Here is an 18326-nt window from a genome sequence, read left to right as displayed (position 1 = left end):
AATTTAAGCAGTTTTATAATTAATAAAATGAGGTCAAGCAGCCAAAGTTTCAAGGCACTTGGTGAACTCGTCCAGGCATCCGTTATCCAATTCAACGTTCCTAAAGATGTGTCTCATCGCCCATGCATTTGCCCCACTGACTCACCTTTATGATCTACCATCACTCGCCTAATGAACTGGGCCACTGAGTCACTAGTGAACGACCACCTCTCTCTTGCATTAACCGGGCATTCAATCCTTGTTCCGCTCTCGCCCCGGAAAACAGAATGAGTGGCAGACCCAGTCCAAGTGCTTAAACAATGGAGCCCCAACCACAGTGAGTCAAGGAACCACCCACAGATGGGTGGGCCAACATCTTGAGTCGCTATGCCCAGCCCCTCCATATTTATCCTCGGTCCGAAACCCGGGCTTCAAAACCGGGTGGAATCATATCATCCAATCCCACAACCCTTTCAATCAGTGAACTATCCTTGACGATCCAGATAAAAGGCAGTGTGGATTTCTCCATCCACACTGACTCAACCTCACTTCGGTTCCAAATACAATGTAAATCCCAGACTTGTCATTGTTCTTATCCGGCCACTCTTTCAATGTTTTCCATTTCTCATCATCATCATCTAAAGGCATGGAATTGGAATGATGAGGTGGCAGGAATCCTTTCTGTTGAGTTGCAACTCGGGGTACACAGTAACAACAGATGAAAGTCGTGGATAATCCAGTTAGCATCAGAGGCTTGAAGAAAGTGAGTTAAAGGGAGGTGGAGCATGTCATAAGCTTATTTAAGGTAGGGGACTTTTTGAATGGAAATCTCAGAAGTAGACTCCACTCCGTTTGGTAAACCATCCACTTCGAGCAAAGGAAGCTCTGCAAAATTTATGAGAGTAGAATCAGACAAAGCTTGGGGGAGTTGTGGGGAGGCGTTGGACGTTTCTAGGGGTTGAGGTAAACGCTACTCTATTGCCCCACCTCAAGATATGCACGTTGACTAAAAATATCTAAAAAACGTGCGGCTGGTATAAAAAAGTTAGAAAAGGATGTTTCTATATCAGGCAAAATTGAGGGTATTCTAGATTATTACCATACAAAGCTGACTTATTAATTGCTCCCATCTAAAAATATGCACGAGTTCTTCCTGTCTTAGTGCATTAAGCCAATCAACTATGAACCTATTCAAGCCACTATCATATTCACCAAAAATATTCAAGCCCCTGCTAATATATATACTGTATTTTTATCAATTAATTTAATAGTTATAAATAAAAAAAATTAAAAGTTTATATTTTATAATTAAATAGTATTATACCATCAACGGTTAAAATTAATTAATAAAAATCAATAAAAATTGGCCTATTAATCTTTTTTAATAATTTTAAAGAACTAAAAAGGAGTAAAGTGAATTTTTTTATTTTCTCTGAATCCGAACACAGTTGTCTTCCTTTTCTGTATATATTTCTATTTATTCAAGAGGCAAGAACCTTTTTTTTTACCCGGAAAAAAGAGGCAAGAAATTTACAATAGTATCAATCCCTCATGGAAATCTGGCTGTTGTGACAGCTTCTCAACAATAACTGCAAGGAATCAGATACATATAATTAGTAAAGACAGTGATCTGACTATGCTAATAGGGGATACGTGTCCAGCATGTCCAAACTAGGCAACTACTATAAATAGTTCAGGTCTGTGTTACTATAAAAATGCTCGGACATTGGCCCCGGCGTGATCTAAAATTATTATTCTCATATAAATTTTCACATGAACAACCTTAGTAACTTAGTAATATAAATCACTCCCAACTGATCTAAAATTAAAAGTGAAGGAGATCTATGAATCTTTAAAATGTGATTTTATTTCTTTTAAAAACTCAGAGTCTCCCTATTTTTAATTTAGTTCCATCAATTATTACCATTATTATTAATATTTTAGGAAAATGCGCATACCATATGGCCGAAAGAAATTAATATTCAATTCAGGTCATGAATCATGATATTTTACGTCCAACTAGAAGTCAAATTTTTTTAAATCCAAAATGATATTTTAAAATTTTAAATATATTTATTCATAAACAATTGTATCTGATAATTTTCCAGTGAGAACCTCCTTAATAAAGTTTTTGATTGCTTGCTAAAATTTGAAGTTGTATTTATAAAGATTTACGTGATAAAGATTTACATAAGTAATGGTCAAAAACAAATAATTTTTCACTTTGCTCATACTTTTTGTAATCTACAATACTCAAAGTCTATTGTTATATTTTAAAATTTTAGTTATTGAATCAATTCAAAAACTCATAATAAAAAATATGCTGATAATAACTATATGGACTTCATGATAGAATAGAAAAGGAGTAATTCTAAAAGTCTTAACTAGTCTCCCAATAAATCTATGCTAAAATATTATGTTTTTATTTTATTTGTTGAAATTTTAATATATACTTTAAATATTAACAAGTGAGCTTTTTAAAAGATGAATTTAATTAAATATAAACTAATTAATAATATAATAATATTATTTGTTACTAATTAAATATATTTTGGTAGAGTAGTTGATATGTCTAACATTGTTCAAATAAAAATCCTTGTAATTTTATATTTTAGCAAGAAATCTCAATCAAGTTGTCCACTCAGAATTCTCTATTTTTAATTACCAATATATAATTGTTTCAAAAAGAAAACTTACCAATATATATATACACACACACTAGTATACAAATGGCAAATGCAATATCTGAAATCTTTATTACAGCCGAACTAAAACTTCATCACATGTTTAAACGGACAGATATTACAGCATGCCAACTCAAACTTCATCACATGTTTAAACGAACAGATAGTATAGCATGCCGCTTTTTTATTTTTATTTTTGTTGTAATTTCACCAATCACAAAACAAATAAAGAAGTAAAATAGTTGAGTTCAAGGTGTGTAAGTCTCAAGGCAACGAGTAAACTCTTCCAGGCATTGGTTATTCAAGTCAACGTTGCCAAAAATGTGTTTCATGGCACTTGCATTTGACCTCACCGACTGACCTTCTTTCTCTATCATCACTCGCCCAATCAACTCGGCAACCGACCCGGTTTTCTCATCCCTTGGTATTTCCAACCCAACACCTCTCCCTTGCATAAGCCGTGCATTCAATCCTTGATCCGCACTGGCCCCGGAAAACAAGATCAGTGGCAGGCCCAATCCCAGTGCTTCAACCACTGAGCTCCAACCGCAGTGAGTCAAAAAACCACCAACGGACGAGTGGGCCAAGATCCTGAGTTGGGATGCCTAGCCCCTCCATATAAGACCACGCTCTGAAACCCGGGTTTAAAATCCGGGTGGAATTATATCCGATCCCAATACCCCTTCAACCATTGGACGATTGTTGATCACCCAGATAAATGGCAATCCAGATTTCTCAATCCCATATGCCAACTCGTGCATCATATCCTGACTCAAACTCACCTTGGTTCCGAGTGCAATGTAAAACACCGAGTTCTCCGAGTTCTTTGCGAGCCACACGTTCAATATTTTCCATCTCTCATCGGTATTAGCATGATCGTTAATATCATCATCATCTGGAAAAGAGGGTGGTAGAAAGCCAAGCGGAACGACCGGTTTCCCATAGAGCTTTTTGAGCAGACTCACCGAGTTGGCTTCAAACTGTGAAGAGCTCCTCATAGTCACAAACCGGGTACCTTGAACCACCTGCGCTAATCTCTCAAAGTCCGAAACATCCGAGTCCATGCACTCCCAGTGACTCACCATCTCGTATAGCTTGTATGAGACTTTAGAAGGAAAATCTATCCACTTGGGGACAGCAGAAAATCTATCCACTTGGGGACAGCAGTGAAGTGCTCAGGTCGCTGGCGTTGACGGCCTGTCAATTCTGATGGTGGGCCCATAAAAGCCAGAGCAGTTGCATTGGCTATGTGGAAGTAAACGGGGTTGATTCCGAGCTGAGTTCCAGCTCGGGGTAACCAGTGACAGATGACGTCATGAACGATCCAATTAACGTCCGAGTGTTGAAGAAAGTGAGTCAAAGGGAGGGCGAGCAAATCATAGGCTTTCTTGAGGCAGGGAACTTTTTGAATGGGTAAGTCAAAAGTTGACTCGGCGCCATTTGGCAAGCCATCGACGGAAGGCAAAGGAAGCTCTACAAAATTTATGAGGGAGGACAAATTAACTGGCCCAGCTGTGGGGAGTTTATTATTTGAGAGGCGAATGCGATGGATGTTTTTAGGGGTAGAGATGAAGGATACTCGATGACCCTTTTCAGCTAAGAACTTGGAAACCTCCAGAAATGGCATTAGGTGCCCGTAGGCTAGCCATGGAAACATTGCTATGTCAAGCTTTTCTTTCTCGTCCATGGTTAACTTTTTTATGACAAGGAGATACCTTGCTTGATCACACCCCTAGCTTTATATAAAAAGGTCTTTTATATAAAACAATTGTTTCTTTTTTTTTTTTTTTGTTTTTTTAAAGGTAGTGCGTTGCATATGCTACATAAATATATAAGCATTATTAATCTAACATTTTTTTTTCTTCTCTTTTTTGGTGTATACACACACACACATAAATATACAATCTAGCAGCTTTTTTGTTTTGTTTGTTTTGTTTTGTTTTTTTTAATGTGCTCCAATATTTGACACAGAAAAGAATTTGGTATATAGATCGAAAGAGCATTCAAAGCGTGGGCTGGAGCAGAGACAACAAGAATCTTTCCAAATCACCTCTAGCTAAATATCCGTACGATATCTGTCAGACTCAATATATTTGTTGGTTTCGGTTTTTTTCATCCTAAGTGCAGGGTATCAGTACTGCAGCGTGGTAACGTGGCCGGCCAAGATTGCCAGGCTGCAGTGCACGGCATAAGTTTTCTGACCCCCACCTTCTTTATTGTGCCTACGTCAAGCTGATTTACCCAATTGTTTTATCTTTTTATTTTCAAGTTTTTACCAATTAGGAAGGGCTTGGCATCCAAGATCGAATTGGGCAGACCAGACCAGACACTGAATTAGTTACACACCGAATTAGATTATTATTGTAATTATTTACTCTATATATATATATATATATATACTTTTAAATTCTAATATACAAAATTTATATTTAAAAATAAATTTTATTTTTAATATTTACTCTAAAAAATCATATTAATATATATTTTTTTAAATAAATCAACTAAAATTAAATTATTATATGATCAGTCATAAATATTAATAAAATAAAAACAGAACGGGTTTCTATGCTTTTACGAAGGGGGCTTGATCGAATTTATTGTTGAACTGAAATGAAACCAATTTACAGTTGGTATAGAAGACAATCAATATAACTCAAAAGCACTAAGTTCACCTGCTGCATTACTCAAACACTGGGGGAAAAAACTTAAGTTCAAGAAAATAGTATAATAAAAAGTTTAAATGGTCTTTAATTAGAAGAGAAACAAGAACCTTGCTTTGATGATTGCGTGTGTGCAAGGAACAAGGATTTAGTATGGGCACTATTTTCTAGAAAGAGTACTAGAGTAGTTCTACCATGGACAAGGCATCGCAGACCGACTGACAAGCATATGTTTTTTTAATAAAAATGTTTTCTAAAACTTTAATGCTACTTAAAAAAGAAAAATGCGAAGTTCAACTTAATTAGATGCAATTAGTAATTAATCATCTTCGTTTGAGTGTATTACTGTATATATACATTGATGATTGGTTATATGCGTGCTAAAAATTTTAAAAATAAAAATAAAAATAAAAATAAAAATACTGAAAGCATGTTGTATTACATGCTTCGTTGATATATTTATTTCGGCCAATAGCTTTGAAATTGCAATTAAAATGATCCAACAATTCCAATCGAATTCTTTTCAAGGAACTGGGTGAACTCATCAAGGTGCTTGTTTTGCAAATCCGCATTACCCAACACCTCCCTCATAGCCCACGCCTTTGCTCTGATCGGTTCTCCTTCTTTCGCCACCATCACTAACCTCAAGGTCATCGTCACCGAGTCACTCGTAAACGACCCGTCGTCCTCGTCCCGTGGCACTTCCAACCCGACCCCCGTATCCTGCAACTGCCTGGCATTCAACCCCTGATCCGAATTAGCACCAGAAAACAGAACCAACGCCCGTCCGAACCCAAGTGCCTCTATTAACGAGTGGGCCAAGATCTTGAGCTGAGGTGCCCAACCCCTCCATATAAAACCTCGTCCTGAAACCCGGTTTTCAAACCCTGATGGAATGATATCCGGACCCATAACGCCTTTCAACCAGTTTGCGATTATTGACAACACAGATAAAGGGCCACCTGGATTTCTCTATCCCATATGCCAACTCGTGCATGGAATCTCGGCCCAAACTCACCTCTGTTTCCAGTGCTATATGCACCACCGATTTCTCTTCCTTGTCATACAGAGGGACAGGGGGTGGTGGTAGCAGGCCAACAGGAACAACCGGTTTCCCGTAAAGGTTTCTGAGTAGACTCAGCGAGTCGGCTTCATACTCCGGACAGCTCCTCGTGGTTACAAAGTTGCTATCTCGAATCGCCTCACCCATCCTTTGAAAATCGGAAACGTCAGAGTCCATGCAGTCCCAGTGGCTCACCATCTCGCGTAACTTGAAAGCAACGTTAGAAGGGAAATGTATCCAGTCCGGGACGACCGTGTAGTCCTCCGGCCGGTTACGGCGGCCGGAGATCAGTTCGGATGGTGGGCCCAGGAAAGCCATGGTAGTGGCGTTGAAAATGCTAAAGAAAACGGAGTTGATCCCTGACTGAGTTGCGAGTCCCGGGAGCCAGTTACAAGCAAAGTCATGGACGATCCAGTTAGCATCGGAGTCTCTTAGAATCTGAGATAAAGGGAGTTGGAGCTTGTCGTAGGCTCTTTTGAGGTAAGGGATCTTGTGAATGGGCAAGTCGGCAGTGGACTCAGCGGCTTCTGGTAAACCATCAACATGGGGCTGAGGAATCTTTACCATGTTTATGTGAGAATTAGATGTAACTGATGCTGATAATATTGTTGATGAAGTTGACGAGATTTTGGAGGCTTTGGATGTTTTCAGGAGTGGAAATGTAGGTAATTCGATGACCCTAATGAGCTAAGAACTTGGAAACCTCCAGACACGGCATAAGATGGCCACGTGCTAGCCATGGAAACATTACTACGTGAAGTTTTTGTCCGCCCTGATTTAACAATATCTACAAGAAGAGCTTGAAGGCCCTTTGTGATATATATGCATAAAAATTCTCAGTTACGATCTCTCTAATATTAATGGATCATGGGTCTTCGGAGACAAAATGATATATATTTCTATTTGTGTGGTTGTGAGTAAACGAGCAGTAGTCTAATTATTATCCCATTTTGTGCTATAGTACTCCAGTCGTGTTAGTGGGCTCACCGGCATGCGGCAATTAAAGTATGTTTACACGGAGTACTATATATGTATTTATGTATTTTCTTTCTTTTGGAAAACATAGCATGTAGCTCATTTTATAACCATTTTGTTCAAATTTTTATTAATTTTCTAAGTAAATTTTCTTTTTCCAAAATATATTTACGAAAAGAAAGACTTAAAAAAAAATAAAAATAAAAAAAAGGTAGTTGATTGGTGAACGTCTAGCGTAAGGTCCATTCAGCGAATTTAATAATCCGCCAACTATGTTGTGGAAGTGGGACTAAAATAATAAAATATGCATGGGGGTAGTTGTTAATGTTTCATGGATTTGCTCGGGTTGTCATCTTTGTAGAGCAACATTGAGACCTGAGTTTTGCGAAAGGTATATATATGATCTTTTGAAAATCTTTTACACTTTCATATATCACATGTAGCATTAGCTCTCATATGTAGAAAAATTAACATATATATATATATAGCTCTATTTAGTACAGAAGCATTTTTATAAACTATATATAAAAAAGTAAAACATTTTTATAAATTTTATACAAAAAAGTACTAACTTTTTATAAACACAATTAAATAAAGTAACCAATATTTGGACCATAATTTTGATCCGGCGATCCATCAAACGAATAAATATTAGAAATGGTCTTATAAACATGATTTATAATTACGAAATAAAATTTTAGAATCACGTATAAATATTGATAGTAAGATATACTAAGATCGATTACAAGTATATTAAGATTTTTGTTTTTGTTTTTTATATATGAATGTGAGTGGCATATCAATTTAACTTTAATAATTAAATTTATTAAAAAAAAAGAAGCTAATAATTAGATAAGGCTATGATTTTTATGATGAAAGAGAGATTAATAAAGAATTTACCACTAAACTAACCTTAGTTGCATTTTTTTAAAATAATAACCTTATTTATACTAAAATAACTTTATCAATCAAGTGAAATTAACTCAATCAATAAATCATTGATATCTATAATTGAAAATTTATGAATTCGAAATATCTACTAAATTTTTTTATTATAAATGATAATAAAAATAAAAATAAAAATACTAACGTTATTTGACATTTAAGAAGAGACATTAATAGTATAAAATTGGAGGGCGCGACAGATAGAGAGCAAGCACGCACAGCTTTCAAGCATGCTCCATGCAAGAAAACAGCCATGTGTGCTCACTCTCTTCTGTCACTTTCCCTCTAATTGATGAAACCTTAACTTATATATTAATATTTATAAACTGAAGCAATAACAATTAATTATCACCTGAATGCGTAGTCGAACAAACTATCTAAGCTTGATCTTCATGATTCAGATACTGTACATATATATCTGATTTTACAAAGATTAGACAAGTACAAGAGAATTTTAAAAGAGGTTTTTGAAGAAAAATAGGAAACTTTGCTTTGATATGGATGATTATGTGCTTGAGGACAGGTGATTTATAGCAAGAAAAGGTGTGGGTGGTATCGAATATTTATGGTTTAAAATCTTCGAAATTAAAGATATATATAAACTAATATTAATTTAAAAATAAAATAAAATAACCTTCTAGTAACTAACAAGAGCTATTAATTACACCACATTATCATTGGTTTAAGCTCTAGTTAGTGGTTTTCGGACCTATATGACTTGGTCAATTTATATATCCTTTAATTGGTTCCTTCTTGTGAAGGACCACCAATCCATTATCTTCGTCAACGAAGAAAGCCTTTTTCTTTTTCTTTTGTTTTTTTGTTTTTTCGTGTGTGTGTGTGTGTATTATTATTCTACTTGCTAATTTAATAATAGTTATAATTAAGGTTCTCAACAACATGACGATTTCTTTATATTTATGAGATGTGTAACCCAATGCCTAGACAATTCAACATAATTGGATTCTTAGATTAGTTTGGTTTAATTTATTCTTTAACTTCTTCAATCTACAGAACAGGACATGCCGGTAGCCAATATCCACATAAAAATACAAGTCGAAAACAGATATTTATGGCCTGCCAATATATAATATAATATTTCCATGCTTTGATGAAGATTGCACTTGGTACTTTCTGGTCAAGGAATATTAGCTTAAAAAATGGCTGTTCTTCTCCATTTTCTCTCTCTTAGAAAAAGCATGCAAGATGATCTAATATGAATACAATATTTTAGGATGCGAGGTGCCCTTTGAACGAAGATTTACAATATGAAAGAATGTAGCATCAAGTATATATGATTTTTTTTTTTTTTTTTTTTGGTTACATAATTGTTACCAATACGAGTTAAGAACCATGGAAGTTGCTCCTTTCAGAAAAAAAAAAAAAAAAAAATCACCACCAAAGCATATGGTAAAGAAAAACGTCATGGCTTTTTAACATTCCCAACTGGAGTAGTGCTATTTCTTTTTATTGTTTATTTCCTCGACTCCTATAGGGGTTTGATTCCCCTTGTAAGATAATCGGATTGGATTAATTAAGGTTATTCAACTTGCAAAGTGCAAGAGCATTTTCTTAAGAATGGCAGATCGATTCTCCGCTAATTAATAGTCAACTGTATCAGAATTTAAGTGGTTTTATAAATGTCTCTTCGAGTCCGATTCCATTTAATTTGTGTCCCTTGATGTTATTTTCACCTCGTATTCTCACAATAGGACCAATAGAGTTTGTTTGAGGATCCATTTGGGAAACCTTTTGAATGCCTAAAGGGGCAGAATGGAAATTTAGACTTCAAGGACTTCTTACAAATGACAAAAATTATACAATGTTGCCCCCTTGAAAGATGCAATTCATGCCCAATCTCTTTTGTTGCCACCCTGTTCCGGACATATCCAAAAAGTATCTCAATTTTTTTTCTTCGTTCAATGGCACAACTTCTCACAGAAATTTTAATGTCCCTTAAAATAGGTAAATTAATTAATTTTCTGTTAAATAGATGAAAAACAGGGGAAAGATAGTATTTCAAATTTCCATAAGAGAAGAGAAAAGCCAAAAAAAAAAAACAAAAACAAAATGTAAATAACAGACAATTACAAAAAGATTTTTATTCTCATCTAAGTTACCATGAAGTGAGGAAGAAAAGCAGATTTGGTACTATCTTCCTCCCACTCCAATCCATCCCACCATTCTATAGTACCATATAATGTTGGCAAGGTTGAGTTGGTTTCTGCTTTGATTGGTAGCTTCTTCAGCTGTGGACAATCAATCACAGCTAGTCTTTCCAAGGAAGGAAAAGACAGTGGACAGGAACTAATACTCCTTAATTTGGGAAGGTCTCGGATGGATAATGTTCTAAGGCTTGGAAATGCTTTTGATTCTCCCTCTTCTGGATCGTTCATGCTAATTACATCTTCCATTTCTTGGCAATAAAACAAATAAATTACTTCCAGTCTTGGAAGATGCAAAACCCATGAAACATTCTTCAAGTTATCGCAATGCCAAATATTTACATAACAAAGATTTTGTAGGCATTCCTCGGTCACAGGATTCCTCCAAACTGTGGTCAAGCTGGGAAGGCCATGCAAGGAAAGAATCTGCAGGCTCTTCAGCCACTTCTTTCCGGACGCTGGGCTGATTTCCAGGTACTCCAAATCGCCGCAGTTGTTAATGCTAAGCCTTTTCAAGTTGCTGGAATTTGATGGTAATTTCAAATGAAATAAGCCTTTACATTCTTTTATGTATAGGTATTGAATGCATTGTAGCAAACTAGAAAAATCAATTAGCCTTTTCAATGTTGCTAATTCCGAAACTGTGATACCGAATGTGGCTAGATGCCTCATTGATTCCAAGTCTGAAAACCCAACTTCATGAGTCTCAGTAGTATTGCCAGTATTACGAACTTCCCATCTGCTATAACTGTAATAAAGATTCAAGACTCGTAGTTGTGAGAGTCCAGATATAGCCTCGCGGGGAATCACTTTAAGGGTATGAATGCGTTGCAAATCCAAATGCTTCAATTTTGCCAGATTTCCTAGCTCTTTAGGCAATGTAACTAACTTGGTACCTGACAGATCAAGATGGTGTAACTCAACTAGTCTATCGATGCTTTCAGGGATTTCTCTGAGACTGGTGAATGATAAATCCAGGACTCTTAGTTTTGGCATAAACTGAAAGAACCCATTTGATATTCTGCTCAAACCACTGTTCCATTGGAGCAGCAACGTTGACAGAATAGGGCATTTTGGTATCTGTAATAATTTTGTGATACCATTATCTAACAAAGATACTCTCTCGGATTTTTCCCAGTCTTCAACTCTGGGTGCCTCAACTAGCCCCATACTAGCCTGCACTAAAAACTTACTAGTCTCTGAGCCATAATCAGATGCTATCCAAAGCGCAAAACTTCGAACAACATCATGCATCTTTACTTGGGTTCTCTGTTCACCAGTTTCCAATAAGCATGCAATTTCCAGAGACCCAATTACATCATGTCCCCTGTCATGGACATCCCTAGGATAGGAGCTGTCTAGAAATCCTTCCCCAACCCAGTACTCTACAAGTTGTTCTTTCTCTATAGAATAGTCCTCGGGAAATAGGGAACAATACAAAAAGCATGATTTTAATGCATCATTCTCTAAGTTGTCATAACTGAATTTTAAGAGATTGAATACATCATCCATACCTCGAAGTTCTGAGGGAGATTTATTCAGCACTTCTATTGCATTCCTCCATTCTGCTTCTGTCTCTTTATTAGCCATGGCCCTTCCTACGGTGATCAAAGCAAGTGGTAGGCCTCCACATTTCTTGACAATTCTCTGAGCATGAGGTCTAATTGAATCTGACTCCAAAAATTCCTTGCCTCCAACTTTATTGGCAAAGAGCAGCCATGAACCTTTTTCTTCTAGAAACTCTACTTTTAACTTGCAATCAGCATCCATGTCACTGCACACATCCTTGGATCTTGTGGTAAATATCACCTTGCATTTGTTTAGCTTATCTGGAAAAGGTATTCCAATCTTCTCAAAATCAAGTCCTTCCCAAATATCATCCAGCAACAGCAAGAATTTTTTCCTCCTCAAAACCCTGTATATCCGAGAAGCTCGCTGTTCTTGTCTTTCAGCTGCCTCCCAATTCAATCCCAGCCTTTCGCCAATTGCCTGTTGAATTTTTTCAGCAATAAAATCCTTGGACACCGAAACCCATATCACCACGTCAAAATGGTGTGTTCTGATAAGAAATCCATTATTTATTCGCATCAAGAGGGTAGTCTTCCCTATACCACCCATTCCATAGATCCCAATGATCCCAACTTCATCTTCTTCAAGATAACGACCAACTGTCTCTAACATTGCTTCGAGCCCAACAGTCGGCCTGCTAGGTATCTCCACAACAGCTTCATCAGAAGGCAACACGTCTATCACAACATTATTAAAATTTCCTTCATCCTTGAGCTCTCGAATTTTCCTGAGCGCCTTGGAAGCCCTCTTGCTCTTCTTGCATATAGAGCGACAGTTTACACAGCAGCATCTACATCCAGGGTTTTGGCTTCTCTGGTGTCTGAAACCTTGGAGGATGGAACTTGCTTCATTCTCAATGGCTTCTACTCTTTGCAGCCATCCTTTGACTTGGCTTGTGCAAGTTAATCCATCCATCTCGGCTCTTTCTACCAGTCTATTAACATCTTCCTTCTTCTCCTTCAGTTCAGTTAATGCAGTTGTGAGAGTTTGGATCCTTTGCTCCCCTTTCACAATGTAACTTATTTGTTTGGCAATCAAATTGTATGTCACACAAATCACTTTATACACAGGACCCAGAAGAATCCCAGCCAGAGCTTCCATGAAGAAAATGCTTGACTACCACTTCTGAGCGCAGTAGCAGTTGAAGGAATAACAGGCTTGGCTCTATCTTTAAGAATGCTAAAACCAATTCATGATAACAATGGCTTAAGAAGTTCTATGTATGCATAAGACAAATTGCATTGACTTCCCGACAAGAAAAGGCAGATCATTAGTTAAGCTCTCCATGTTCGGTTGAGATTAATTTAGAATGGCCGCCATTGCTGAAATTTCCAAACAATTGGAAATCCTCGAGCAGTCAATTTCACCCAACAACCTTTTTTTTAATTATTATTATTATTTTATAAAAAAATAATAATTAAAAAAAAAAATAAAACAAACAAACCATCTATGCAAGTTTCTCATCAATTATTCAGTTGCCTCTCATCTTCCTGTCTTGTATTATGTGGTGCTAGTTATAGTCATTAATTAAAATAAATGTTCAAAATTTTCTATCTTTAAGTGCTTGAAATATCAGTCCAGAAAGAATATGCATTAAGGTGCAGTGAATAGGAATGTTGTTATTATTATTATTATTATTTTAATTTCATCAGTGAAAAAATCTAAGATTAATTAAAAAAGAAAAAAGAAAAAAAAAAGCTTTTTTTTTTTTTTGGGGGCAATAAAATCCACTTCACTGTTACGTAAAATATAAATAGATCACAAAAATTAAATTATGTAGCAATGAGATCAACTTCAAAATACACATCCGTGCAATAGTTTCTCAAAGTTCAGGTTTTTCTTTTCTTTTTTTCTGAAATAGAAATGACTGAAAAGAAAAAGTTGTTTAAACTTCTAAGTTCCTTGACAGTATACATTGGATGGAGAGAACGATCATGCTCTCTGCTTTTTACTACAACTGTAACATTGAAACATGTATGCATGACAATAGCAGAAAAAAATAAAAAGAAAAAAATCTCGTTCTAAAGTTAGACATAGGAGATATATAACTGCTTCCATATTCATAAAATTTTATAAACTGTGAGAACTCTGCCTTTTTCCTCAGCACAAGGATTATGAACACATTAAAATTAAAAAAAAAAAAAAAAAAAAAAAAAAAAAAAAAAAAAAAAACGCTTATACATATATATAAGAAATACATGTATACATAACGGTTTAGACTAGGGAAAGGTAGGAAGATATATGGCATATGTTTATATCTACACCATTAATGCCTAGTAATTTTTGGAAGTCAAGTGGACTAGTATAGGACCTAATAAAGGAAGGAATTAGCAATGGTACAAAACTACAGTGTCAGATAAGTTCTTATCATGGTTGCTCCAGTAGGATCAGAAAGTAGATGTCTGATCAGGCTCATTCTCAAATTATTTGGTGCAATAACAAACATATAAAAGGCAAATATTACAAGGTCGGTGGAGGAGAGTGTAGAGCCAAGAAAGCCCTGCCACATCCTGCAGGGGAAACAACAAACATCCATCAGCATCATATGTGATAGTTATACCACGTAAAATTAATAGAAATCTCACAACAAAGTAATCACTAGCGGTGGTTGATTAACAAAATAAGTGAATCAGTTCTTGTTCAATCAAATGAAAGAGAAAATTGATCATACCAATCAGGTAACTTGAAGAAAGTATGAAAGAATGTCCTAATGCCCTCAATATCCAGCTGCAAAATGAGTGCTAGTCCAAAAAGGAAGAATGACCTTTGTCGCTTTCTTTCTTGTGGCCATAGAGTGTTCCAAGCTGATATGAGAAAAAGATAGAAATTCTAAGCAAATTGAATTGCACAGACAGACCAAAACACTTCTAGAACGAGATAAATAGGAATTTCAATTTTGACTTCTGAAAGATTAAACCGCTAATAAATGAAGAGCATGTTATGGTATTCGAACATGTTATGCAGCCAACTTTTTGGATTTGGGAAACACAAGAAACAAGATTCTATATTGACTTACCCTGCATTGAGATATTGACATTACTACTTTCACGAACTATAATGCCCCTAGAGTTACCCTGCCTCAGAATATTTGCAATCACAGAAGCATATTTTGGAGCTTCGGACAAAGATCTCACAACAGAATACCCTGCTTGTGAAGGTAAAAAAATATACAGGAACTATTTAGAATAAGTAATTGAAAAGAAGAAAATACTGGTAAGTCCATTATCTTATTACCTGTGGCTGGATGAACCATGCTAGCAGCAGCACCAAATGCAAGGTTATTTTGCTCTGTATTAGGTAAGGATCCACCAACTGGAATATAAGACCATTCCTGCAAAAATCAAAATTAAGTTTATGTGCCTAAAATGTTGTAAAACAGTGTCGATCCCCTAAATAGAGGTTCATGTATCTCATATATTTCACATTTTTTGTGCAATGTCATCAGAAAGAAGGCTATCAGGGACAGAATTTTCACCTCTTCATAAGTTTTAATAATTTGGATCCCCATTGTCTTCAGCCTTGACAAGAGTTTTTTCTTTAGTAAATCAAAAGGCATTGCATCTTTTGAAGCCAAACAAGTTTCCTGCAAGAATAATTTTCCTAAATATTTTGTACAAGTCTCATAAGTAAGATATATATACGAGATTGATATAGAATGAGCAAACCTCAAAGAACACTCTTGTTGGAGACATGGGCATCGCATAAAGAAATGTTGGATATTCTGCTTCTAAACATGGAATTTTTTGCTTCATATAATCCCTATAGTCCATGAAAACCATTAGCCTGGGATCATATGGATTGTTTTCTACCTGAAATTTAAGTCCATGATGGAAAGAGATATTAGATATCACAAACCGCCATATAGTTATGAAGAAGAGCAAAGGTCTTTCTAAAACTTAAAACTTCAAAATTTCCTACCTCAACCTCCAAACCATAAGCAGTTTGGACTGACACCTTTGGACCACCAACCTCATACTGCAAAAGTTTCCCTGAAGCAGCTCCTGATGCAACAGTAGCAAGCCTATAATACCATGTTAGAAGTTGAAGGAATGTATAGAATAACTAAATACAAAAATTCCTCAAAATACCATGTTTGTTAATTTAAAATAGAAAAAGAATTAACAATAAGCTCCAACATACCTACAGGCTACCAAGCGATCATGTTCACAAGCTACAAGACTATGGCCATTGGCTGCTTCGACAATCCTTTCCACTCTTAAGTTGAGATATGAAACACCTGACTCGACACACCTAGAGAAAATTATTACAAATTATACATCTAGAAAAACAATTTTCCGAATATGTTATAGAATAAGAAAATACTAAACAAAACTAACATTAACAAAAAATTACTTATTGTCTAACTATTTACCTTCTTAGCAGCTCCTCATGAAGCAAGTGCCGACTAACACGTCCATAAGCACGACCAATCAGAATGGGATTGTCATTGTCGAGATATACAATGGTATCCTGCCAAACATGCTCAATACACCCTTCAAGTCCAAGATCTAAAAATAAAAAGAAGGTGATTTGAGTTAGCTAGAGAAGCAAGCAGAACCAGAAATTAGCAGAGATTTCAATTCAGCAAGGGCAAGGTGCAGAGAGCAACGTTTACTGGAAAACAACTGGCCGATAACACTGGTATTGATTAGAGTATATCCGGTTAGAGGACTGAAAGAAAGTGTTGTTTGCATCAACAAATACTGGGTTGCATTTGTAGTGTATGGTATTTTCAGGGGGGGGCAATTAAATTACCTTTGAATTCATCCTCCCATACGCCGTAATTGTTTGTAAAAGGAAGATCAGGTCCAATAAGTCCAACTTTTAATCCCAACTTCGCGGACTCTGCTGCCAGAGCAAGACCAGCTGGACCACAACCGATCACCACCAAATCCAGTATGTCATCTCCAATTGAAATTGGGGGGAGCTGCAAAATACAAACAGAAACTAAGAAGCCGTAAAATGATAAGCGGTACGGCACAATTTTGGCATTTATTAACATTAATTGACGGAACAGAGCTATTGTTATGGATATCCATGCAATACTAAAAATCGAATCCAGCCGTATTGGATATGAATTTAGCAACATGTAAAAAACAAGACTGAAATGGAAAGAAATTAAATAGGAAATATAATCTGAAGAAACTATAACAGAGAATTAGAGATTTAAAGAAGTAAGTAACCTTGTCAGAAAGCTTAGATTGCATCTCCATGTGCTTGTTTTGCTGCATTTGAACAAAAAGAAGCTCAGAGCCACCGCCTTTTATATAATCTTCTTCGTCTGCAAAACCTTCTTTCACAGCCACACAACTGTCGCTCCCCGCAGCATTTGCCGTGACGAGGAAAGAAGGCCGGCACAGGCCATACGCGTAAAAAGGAACTACTTTTCTCATAAGTCTTGTTCTAGACCTTCGAGCAGGGCTAAACGACGCCGCCATTGTCGCAAAGTTCAGAGCTCCATGTCCAACGCAGTACTCCATCACTAGCATCTCTCTTTCTCAACCGATTCTTCAGGAGCCTGGCATTTAAAACCGCCAAACTGCCCCTATATAGACCCCCAAAAAAGAAAAAAATGAAACAGAAATAACACAACTTTTGTCTCAGTGAATCAAAAGCTTCTTCGCAGTTCAGAATGTGTTGCTGTTGGTGGTGGTGGTGTTGGTGGTGATGGAGTTATCTTTTCTGAGTTTGTGAGAGAGACTTTTGGGATATAGAAGGATAGGGAAGGGAGTTTATATGGTGAAATTTAATTTGCTGAGCTGTTGCAACAGTCATCCGGAAACTGCCACGTGGGAGTATCCCATTGGCAACATAGTTAGGAAAAAGCTTCCCCTTATCGAAACGAAAACAGGGTCTCTTTCCATTTGGACTTACCAGCTTCCGGAGGAGACGAAGTTCCATTTCTTTTGCTTTTGCGTTGCATTTGAGAAGAGCAAAGAATGTAAGGTAAAGAGGCTGCTAATTTCCTCCTCCGGAGACCAACAAAAAGAAATTGATAAAATAAATAAATAAAATACCTCGGAAACGGGAAAATGCCTGAAATAACCGTTAAGATTCTTTCTCGTTGGCCGTTGTTTGGTTTCTGTTTCGTAATATAATGAGGCAGTTGACCTCCTTTCCCACAATTCCAACATAAATCTGAAGGCGCCTTCCAAGTTCCCCAACGGGCTGAAACGGGAGTCGTTCCTCCTTCCTGCTGCGATGGATTAGCACGGAGTACAAAGGAGTATGTAACGGCGTCGTATAAGTTTTGGAATCATTCTGATTATTTACTTTTTATTTTTAA

General features: G+C 36.4%; 2 protein-coding genes and 3 pseudogenes across 2 annotated transcripts; all 5 read right to left on the bottom strand.

The window, feature by feature from the left end:
- Window positions 1–33: 33 nt before the first annotated feature.
- Window positions 34–887, bottom strand: LOC112492474 (UDP-glycosyltransferase 91C1-like; annotated as a pseudogene).
- Window positions 888–2772: 1885 nt separating this feature from the next.
- LOC107424045 (UDP-glycosyltransferase 91C1-like) lies at window positions 2773–4350 on the bottom strand (annotated as a pseudogene).
- Window positions 4351–5812: 1462 nt separating this feature from the next.
- On the bottom strand, window positions 5813–8284 carry LOC107424046 (UDP-glycosyltransferase 91C1-like; annotated as a pseudogene).
- A 2024-nt stretch (window positions 8285–10308) lies between these two features.
- LOC107424070 (disease resistance protein RPS2) lies at window positions 10309–13290 on the bottom strand. Its single transcript, XM_016033761.4, has one exon. The coding sequence runs from the start codon at window positions 13139–13141 to the stop codon at window positions 10418–10420; it is 2724 nt and encodes a 907-aa protein (XP_015889247.3). The 5' UTR covers window positions 13142–13290; the 3' UTR covers window positions 10309–10417.
- A 913-nt stretch (window positions 13291–14203) lies between these two features.
- On the bottom strand, window positions 14204–18259 carry LOC107424069 (lycopene epsilon cyclase, chloroplastic). The gene is made up of 12 exons (XM_060818958.1): window positions 18058–18259; window positions 17224–17585; window positions 16796–16967; window positions 16413–16548; window positions 16181–16291; window positions 15959–16061; window positions 15706–15849; window positions 15516–15623; window positions 15275–15371; window positions 15057–15185; window positions 14712–14844; window positions 14204–14550 (listed from the first exon to the last, which is right to left on the bottom strand). The coding sequence occupies exons 2-12, from the start codon at window positions 17527–17529 to the stop codon at window positions 14385–14387; spliced, it is 1605 nt and encodes a 534-aa protein (XP_060674941.1). The 5' UTR covers window positions 17530–17585; window positions 18058–18259; the 3' UTR covers window positions 14204–14384.
- Window positions 18260–18326: the final 67 nt, after the last annotated feature.

The sequence above is a fragment of the Ziziphus jujuba genome, chromosome 7 (genome assembly GCF_031755915.1).
Source record: "Ziziphus jujuba cultivar Dongzao chromosome 7, ASM3175591v1".
In the NCBI taxonomy this organism is placed as follows: Eukaryota; Viridiplantae; Streptophyta; class Magnoliopsida; order Rosales; family Rhamnaceae; genus Ziziphus; species Ziziphus jujuba.
The sequence above is the reverse complement of the archived record's forward strand: the minus strand, read 5'-3'. Positions and strand labels throughout refer to the sequence as shown.